This window comes from Danio aesculapii, chromosome 23, assembly GCF_903798145.1.
Source record: "Danio aesculapii chromosome 23, fDanAes4.1, whole genome shotgun sequence".
NCBI lineage: Eukaryota > Metazoa > Chordata > Actinopteri > Cypriniformes > Danionidae > Danio > Danio aesculapii.
This window is the reverse complement of record NC_079457.1, coordinates 26684028-26693623: the sequence shown is the minus strand read 5'-3', so window position 1 is coordinate 26693623 and position 9596 is coordinate 26684028. Positions and strand designations below refer to the sequence as shown.

At 33.3% G+C, this 9596-nt stretch overlaps 1 protein-coding gene across 1 annotated transcript; it reads right to left on the bottom strand.

Annotated features, from left to right (window-relative positions):
- Positions 1-1131: 1131 nt before the first annotated feature.
- On the bottom strand, positions 1132-9386 carry gid8b (GID complex subunit 8 homolog b (S. cerevisiae)). The gene is made up of 5 exons (XM_056449847.1): positions 9304-9386; positions 7590-7718; positions 7288-7484; positions 5148-5345; positions 1132-2546 (listed from the first exon to the last, which is right to left on the bottom strand). Exons 2-5 carry the CDS (start codon positions 7708-7710, stop codon positions 2373-2375), a joined length of 690 nt encoding a protein of 229 aa, XP_056305822.1. The 5' UTR covers positions 7711-7718; positions 9304-9386; the 3' UTR covers positions 1132-2372.
- Between the last annotated feature and the right edge of the window lie 210 nt (positions 9387-9596).

The window sequence follows — 9596 nt, the reverse complement described above, 5'->3', positions numbered from 1 at the left end:
TAATCCCCTTAAGTCCCTTATCCTTTCTTGGTATGTTTATTTACACATATATTTGTGTCTTGTTTATATTTTGTTTTTGCACACCCCTGACTTTTTTTTTTTTTTTCATTTTCTTTCTTTCTTTTTGTATTTGTATTGTTTTGTACTTTGTTCTTTAAGTATTAATAAAAATAAATACATGAATAAATAAACCAAATCGTGCTAGGAAATGACTGGAGAAAAAGCATTAAATTTGAAGTAATCAATCCTTTAAAGTAAACTTAATGCACACAATAAACAAATAAACAAAAACAACCCTACATATTGTTAAATTTAGTACAAAAAAATGAAAAAAGTGCACAAATGTACTAAATGAAACAAATGTAAGAATGAACAAAAATTAATAAGAACTTAATTAGAATAATCAATTTGGGGGGAAAAAATACCGTACTATAATCTGTATTGAAAATATAATGTAGATCAAAACAAACAAAATACTTGCCCTTTAATATTAGACCCATATACACTCCAAAAAAAGATTTTCTTACGTAGAGTTTTTGTCTTGATTCTAGTCCTAATATCTAAAAAAAATCTTAAATCAAGAAGCATTTTCTAGACAAGTAAAAACATAGTCTTGTTTTAGGAATAATATATCAAAATAAAGTTTTTCCTTAAAACAAGCACAATAATCTGCCAATGGGGTAAGAAAAATATTATTTTGGGGTAAGCAAAATATAAGCAAACTTATTTTGCTTACCCCATTGGCAGATTATTGTGCTTGTTTTAAGGAAAAACTCACTTCATTTTGGGCATATTATTTCTTAAAAGGAGATTATATGTTTCGCTTGTCTAGAAAATGCTTCTTGATTTAGGAATTTAGACATTTGGACTAGAAACAGGAAAAAAATATAAGAAACACATTTTTTTGCAGTGTACAACTTTTAATATTTTACAGGATACACTATGTTATTTACATGTTGAAATGTCACTCCCTCACAAATTGTGATCATATTTGGCCGTCTGTGGCATTTAAAGGTTTGCTTTAATAAGGTTAGGTGCAGTTTTCTATTACCAAAGGTGTACATTTCTGTATCCTGGTTGCTGCTGTTATGTTTCAGCTCATATAAGCATTATTTAGATGATAAACATAACTTTCTTTATATTTAAAAAGGCTCAAAATTATTAACAACCCTTGATAACAGATTATATCAGTATTTTCATTTCAATTATCCATTCAGCCAATTTAACTGAAACTGCAAGGACCGATTCAGTATGGTGAACACAGAGTGACTCTTTTGGACTTGCTTTGTGAATTGACTCTTCTGATTCATTGCAAAGATGTGACATATGGAATTGTTTTCATCAATTGAATATTATTATATTACATGATACATTACCTGGACAATATTACATAGCTAAATAAATAATATTTAACAAGGCAAAGTCCAAGGTTGGCCAACAGCAAACATTTATCATAAACAGGAACTGGGTGGCTTTTATTTACCATATTAATGTGTCAAAATAAAAACACCCCTCTGCAACATTGAATTGAGCATCACAGCAGAAGTATTTGGCCATAGCATTCGACAACAGCAGCACTTTTCATAATCAAAGAGTTTGGGGATTTAAAAAAGAAACGATTATTTAATACCCATGTAAAGCGTCTGATCTCAGAAGCTTACAATTTGATCTCTGCAATATCTATAAATCACAATTGAATGTCAATGTAAGCAGGAATACTATGACAATATACAGTAGAAAACAATGTCACGTGACTTTAGAACATTATAATGCAATAACATTAGTACTCCAAAAAAAGGGGCAGCTTTTCTTTGACGGGGCCATTTAACCCGCATACAAAATGTATACTTGTGCACTGCAAATAAAAGTTGTGAAAGCACACAGAACTGGCTTTCTCTGTATCTGTACAATCAGTCCACCGTCCTTGATGACACCACTACTGTGCCTTGGGTACCTCACATCAGTGGACACGCTCAGCTAAATCTAAATAGTGTGGTTCAGTCCTCAGCTAGAGTTGTAGACTTTCTGAACATTCGCCAACCCAAAATAGATCATCATTCTCTGCAAACAAACAAAAAAGAGGCTAAAATGCAATCAATTCAGCTCAGCAAGTCAAATATTGTGGTAACAAAAATCACAGAACTCCTCCTGCGATAAAACGGTTTCCATTTTGGCTAGAAGTCATCCTTAAATCTCATTTCCGCAGCCCATTTAATGCAAAGTCTCTGATAAGCAACAAGTAAACGAAACAAAATGTTGATAAAAGGATGTTTTGAGTGTCAGTCACTGAGTATAAATAGTTAAGGAAAGGGAAAGCGTCTGTTTTGTTCCCCCGCAGAATGCAAGCATAGAGATGCCGGGTGTTTGTTTTTTCACTTAGGGTCCTCGATGGTGCCTTTGCTAAGGTCTGTCATTTTGGGGTACTTGACTTTCTTCTGGTCCAACTCGTTCTGAGCCCACAGCAGCAGTTTGAGGAGTTTGGCCAGTTTTGGTGTCGACTCTCTGTTTTCATAGTCCAGCACCGCCTGGTTGACCTCACTCCACACCTGGTACACAAGACCACATGAAGTCTATCAAGTACTGGCAGAATGAAGGATTAATGGACTTCATTACCCTCTACAAATATCATCACTTACATAAAATGACTGAAATGTGGTTTGCAAATAAATCTCGTAGAGAAAACAAGTGATTTCAGCAGAAAAAAGAAAGTTAGGAAACTTTAGAATAACTTTATAATAAGGGTCAATTAATTAATGTTAGTTAATGTATAAATTAAATGTTAGTTAATGTATTCACTAACATTCAGTATGTTTACATTGACACCAATAATTCAAGTTTAATACGATTAAGACAACACTCTAATTAAGAGTCTACCATGTGAACAGCGATTTTTGATAAATTTTAACAGATTAAGGTCATAATTGAAATAACGAAAAATCGAATTAAGACATGTGGAGTATGCAGATTTTAGTCGCATTATTGAAGTGCAGTGCAGACATGTAAACACTGCAATCAAACTATAACCATCGTGTAGGACTTATCACTGCGTTTTGCGACAGGATAGTCCACACACATGCATGCACGCACGCATGCACACATGGCTGTTTGACACTATTCTCTGCCCCTACCAAGTCAGTGAAGACCACAGAACAACACTCTTCCAGCAGTTCATACTCGCATCCAAAAATCTCATTTGTCACGGGGGCATGCATGAAATGTTCCCAAATGAAAGTGAAAGTGCCAAACTGCAATTAAGTTGACAAATTAAAAACGAAACACACGTAATTACATGACGGTTCCTAGAAAAAGTGGATAGTGTGGTGACGCAATGACATTAATCGAATTATGTGCTATAACATGTAAATCAGGATCATGAAAGGAACATTAAAAAAAACAAATCATGTAAACACCTTAATCATATTATTGTGTTGTTCAGATTAAGGCAAATGATTCGATTACTGATGTCCATGTAAACGTAGTCATTAAGTATAAATACTCTTGTAAAGCATTTATTAATCGTATTTCAACATTATTGCATTATTCAAATCCAAAGTTGCACTTGTTAACATTAGATAATGCGCTGTGAGTTAACATGAACTAACGTTGTTTAACTTGAATAACATTAACAACAACGAATAAATATTGCAATGAATGTATTACTAATTGTTTGTTCATATTAGTAAATACATTAACTAATGGACCATAATTTTAAAGTGATACCAAAAGTTGTTTGACAGAAAAAGGAAGTTAAGTTTGATCCATATATTGCTTGAATGTGCATTTTGTAAATGTAAAAGCAACACAGGGGATGTACATAAAGTTCATGAGTTTAATTTCATATTCACAATAATATAATAACAAAATAATATAATGTTTTTTTTACTTTTCAAAGTACCATACCTTATTCTTTTGTACATTTCTGGGGTACAATGAGCATACTACTTTTCCCCCAACAAGAACTAAATGTACAGTTCAACCAAAATTTTAAATTCTGTATTCACTTACCCTTCCTTCATTCATTCATTCACTTTCTTTTCCGCTTAGTCCCTTTATTAATCCGCCACAGTGGAATAAACCGCCAACTTATCCAGCACATGTTTTACGCAGCGGATGCCCGTCCAGCCGCAACCCATCTCTGGGAAACACCCATACACTTCCATTTACACACATAAACTACGGGCAATTTAGCCTACCCAATTATCCTGTACCACATGTCTTTGGACTGTGGGGAAACCGGAGCACCTGGAGGAAACCCACGCGAACGCAGGGAGAACATGCAAACTCCACACAGAAATGAACACAAGAATCGAACCAGCGACCTTCTTGCTGTGAGGCGACAGCACTACCAACTGCGCCACCGCGTCGCCCACTTACCCTTCATGTATTTCCTCAAAATATCTTATTTTAGATTCAGCAGAAAACAAACAACTCATAAAGGTCTGTAACCTTTTGAGGGCAATAAAATAGTGAGAAAATGTTAATTTTTTTCGAGGAGCTTTGCCTTTAAATTGATCAATATGTGAAAGTAAAGACTTTTGATTGTAACAAAATATTTTCCAAATAAATGTTTACTTTATATTTACTTTATTTTTTTATATATAAAAAAAGAACATTTTAACATAAGAAATATTTCCTGAACAGCAAATATTTGCATATTAGAATACATTCTTCTAATTATTAGTTATACTTATATTGCTGAAAAATAAAATGCTGCTCTGCTTTTGACATTAAATGAATGAGTTATAGTTTAAATCTATACTATAATAGAAAACAGTTATTTTAATTAATGAACTTCTCAACTTTAATAATATTACATGATACATACTGGAACAAACCTTTTGAATGGGTGTAACTGAATACCTTATCTTACCAACCAGAGACATTTTTATTTAAATTGAAAATTGGCCCCTAGAACAGAAGTGCTCTCACACTTTTGATGTCTTGCAGAACCAGACCTTCTCTAATAGACTCTTTTTATTATTGTGAAAATGTCAAACCAAAATGGAATTAACATGATCTGCCAAATTTGAAGAACGTGCCCGCAATATGCTGCTAGCAGACATTCATTCCATACCCTTCTTATAACAAATAACAATACACAATAAATCACAATATTTATGTTCAGTTAAATGTGAAGGAAACGTTACCTTCTGTCTCTGCATCATGTTAAGCAGATCTCCAAAGGGCGACTCTTCTGGGTTATCAAAGGCCAGGAGGGCGAGTGTGCGCTCCATCTCTGTCAGACACTCCCGGCTCTCCTCTCCCTGTTCAGCCAGCTGCGTCTGTGCAAATTCCAGCGCAGCCTCCGTTTCCCGCAGGCGGATCAACTCGATCAGGTGTTGTTGCTATAGGACAAAAGCAGATCAGCCTTAATCATTACCTTGAGATTTAACATCAGACAGCCATTAAAAAAAATGAACAAAGAAATGAAATTTTTACCCAAAATTAAAAATCTACTAACTATTTATTTATTTTTGTTTGTATATGTATATAAATATATGTGTATATATAACACGCAATATATAACAAATGCCTGTTAGTCAATCATCTGCTTTAACTGAAGACCAAAATACTTGTTTGTCATCAATCATTTTTGATATTTAAAAAAAAACATCATTTATTACTTTAAAGTACATGTCAGAAAATAAGCATATTTTTTCATTTTTTATAAATATATCTGTTACAGAAAGTATGTAACATTAATTAACATTAACCCCTCAACTGTTGCCATCCTGTTTTCAGGACATATTTTCAGTAGGTTAAAAAAAAATTCAAAACATGAACGTATTTTTGCAAACTCTGTATAATATGCATACATCACCTATTATTTTCAAATGTGGGGTGACAGTTAAGGGGTTAAAACATTAAACACTTTGTAGTGAAAAGCATTTGAACTAAAGCCCCATTTAATCCACACAAGTTATTAAATTACATAACGTTTTGGTTGGCTTCATGTTGGGTTCTGAATGATACAAAATGACATTGTTCAAAATGAAGACAGATGTATGAGTGCAGAGCTTTATTTTCAGACATTATTTAAAGGTGGAGTATGTAAGTTTAACACCCAGTGGTTGAACTAGGTATTGCATTCCTGGATCAAAAGAAGCGCAGGTTGCCAGATTGAGGACAGGAGCGGGTATAACCATTGAGTCTAAAGGCTAATTTAAACAGTGTTCTAAATAAAAGCAACCGCACCCGATAGAAGGAATATTTTCCATATTAAAAGGAGTTTTTGTCCTAACCAAAACCTCGAATTTATATATTAGAAACGGCTCTCACAGGTGAACAACAAAAAACTATGAGAATGATCACCTCAGGTAACTTAAACCTTGAGTGTTTTATTCAGAGATAAATGCTAATAATGTGAGATTGAATGCCATTTTACTCAACATTTATTGCCATGCTACTGAAAGCAGCAGGAAAGTTTACCTTGTACCTTATCTTGAAAATAAAATAAACCGTTTGAAATTGAACTTTAGAACACATGAGTGATTCAGCATGTTCATTTGATGATATTAAAGAGGATTAGTATGTATTAAATAGATAATAAAACTTACCATTTTATGAGTGAGTGGATTTTCTGTGCTTCTGAATGACTGTATTTAAATTTCTGTCATGTTTCGTCTGGTGCAAACAGCCAAATTATCTTATCTTATCACTGCGTATCTCGTCATGTAGCATGTTGTTAGGACACAGGGTTACAATGTAACCTGCTCAACTAATGTTTACATTCGTAATATTTATATTATTTGCTAACCAACAACCTCCTCAAGTGGAGCTCTGAATCTGCATCTAATTTCGGAGTCTGCTACTGTTCACCAGAGGTCGCATCTCAGTCGTGGACACATGCTTTGAGAGCCTTTCTGAATGAATGAAATGCACGGTTAAAAAATAATTGACTAAACTGGCATTGGGCAGGTTAAAATAACCAAAACACAGACAGCGTTCCAGAATAGAAAACCCATTTTCAAAGCAGAATATCTGACTTCAGCATCGTTTTTCAGATAAACAAAAATGTTCACTTGGCATGTTTCTTAAATATGTGCACACATATTATGGTATTTTTAAGCTTTAGAAGAGTCAAAAACGTACATACAAACGTACATACAAAAACGTTGAATACAGATTTATAATGTAATGTCACTTGTTTGGTATCTGTTATCTATTTGATAACATTAGTCACTCATAGAGTTGCTTTAGTGTATAGCTACTCATATTTTTTACCATACAAGTCATTGGAAATATGTAATATTTGACCTATGGTTATTAATCATTAATCTGATTTACCTGAAGGTGAAAGTACAGGTAGCGATTAGTGTCCAGCAGCTCAGGATGCAGACTGTTGATCAGTGCAATGGCCTCTTGAATTTGTCCCTTCAGAACCATCTCTCTTATTTTTATCCTTTCATCCAAAGAGTCCAGATCAACGCTAGGCTCAATGCCCGATTCCATCCTGAACTTCTCAGCCGCCTCTTTAAACCCCTCTATGCACATAAAAAGAAGCAAATAAATTAGAACAGATCTACTGACACTTGTCACACAGCTGCAGTGGAACGTAAATAAAAGAGAATGTTCAATTGACTGCCAACCTGTCACAAGATAATTCATGATGAGTCGATTCATGTCTGCCCGCTGAATGTGAACATTATTGAGCTTTTCCATCCACTCGTCTCGTGTTATGTCCTCTGGCTTTTCAGCATAACTCATCATGAAGAGTTCTGCTTATACAAAAAAGTAATATAACAATAAACAGGTCGAAGACGAAAAGGAAGTTTCAAGCATTATAGCAACTGTTAGTAGCATGTGTGATGTTTCTTGTTTTTCTGAGCAACATAATAATGACTAACATGTAAATCAGTGTAACAACAGCTTATGTACCAAAAAATCTTGTCAGACATATTTAAACAGAAATTATTTAATGACATATTAAAAGAATTCATTTAAAATGTACTATTTTTAAACTTGAATGTTGCCATTATCACTTAAACCTAGGTATAAGATTCTGACAGTATGATAACCTTGGATAAAAATATCACGGTTTCACGGTATTGTGATTACTGTTCTAAAATATGTTCTTTTTAAATGTCTGGGTAAAAAAAATAAAGGTTTATTTCCTCTGTGAACCCAATACGTTTTATTTTGAGAAACATTTCAAACTTTTTGGAACATTAAAAACATGTCAGACTAAATAATTCAAATGAATCTGTTTTCAGTAGTTTCATAAACACTCATTTCTTCACAATTTAAACTGCATCCTTAAAGATCTTTTCTGCTGGAGATACTGTTGTCATAAAAAAACGAGAAAAAATAAATAAAATAAATAAATCCCTCAGGAACGGTATAGCAGAAAATCTTGGCAGTTTTAAAACCTTAACTTTTTCAAACCGCAGTAAACCTTGAAAACAGTTATCGTTCCATGCCTACTCAAACACCTAGTTTTTACTAATTAAATATTTTTTTATTATTAAAAAACAATTACAACATTTAGTATTATTGTTTATTCCTACATTTATTTATTTACTTAATTTTTAACCCAGCACAGATCAGCAGAACTATATTGTTTCCTTTTTAAATTAATATATTTAACACTGAATGACAATGTCCTTTTATTTAACTCATATTTTGACAAGTTATTTGAAACAATAAAGTGCATGGTTAACTTGCATATATTATGATTTTCATGTGTATAAAGTCAATTTTGTCTATTTACATGAATGCAAACATTAAATTGAGACCTCTAATATTTGACTTGCACACATGCTTGCATAAAGAGTACAGATTCAGCCATAAGAACACAGAATACACTTTAGATAACATTTGTTTATACTAGTTGTTATAAATCCAGCTATAGTCTTCATTCAAGTTAAAATAATTTAATCAATGTCTGCGGAAAAAATCGCTTGATATAAACATATTACTCTTTTTACTATAATGATTAGCTATTATTTTATAAACATTGCAGAGGTTGTTATAGAGAGCTACCTAGGACACGAATACAGCAGCTTTTAGAAATACGATAACTGACCAACAAATAAACAGCAAGAAAATACTAATCGCGAATGCTGCGAAAACCCAGTTAGATGTCATTTGCGCTTAAGATGACCGGAAGCTCTAATTATAAAGGCCTGCATCATAACATTGAAGCCTGTACCGCTGGAGTGAAGCCCACAACGGATTTAATAACGAACGAAACGTTTAACATGACGATTATTACAGACATACATCCACCAAGCATTTACGCAGTAAGACTCGCTGTCGACAGTTAGACAGATTCGTAGATTATGCAAAAATGTTGAATTGTACCTGAATGTGAACACTTTCCTCGCCAGCACCTCGGGGGAGAAAGGCCGTCCTAAACTCTCGCGATGATGTGTGGGGAAAACGAGATTTCAACGATACGTTGACTGGATTGGCTGATGACCAAATGTTTGTAAATTATGAAAAAAAAGGTAAAAAAAAAAGTATTTGGCTCCTGAAATTGTTGAATATGACTTTGTCATAGTAATTAAATATTACGTTAGCTTTACATTTTATTTCTATTATTTTTTTATTTTAATATAAACTTACCGTTATATTACTACATCATGACTTGTTTT

Excerpts from the sequence above, each read along its gene's own strand:
- gid8b (XM_056449847.1), bottom strand. The coding sequence starts at position 7,710 with ATGATGAGTTATGCTGAAAAGCCAGAGGACATAACACGAGACGAGTGG. Across the intron at positions 5,346-7,287 it reads ACCTGTACTTTCACCTTCAG|CAACAACACCTGATCGAGTT; the intron begins GTAAATCAGATT and ends TTTGTCCTATAG. Across the intron at positions 2,547-5,147 it reads ACATGATGCAGAGACAGAAG|GTGTGGAGTGAGGTCAACCA; the intron begins GTAACGTTTCCT and ends CTTGTGTACCAG.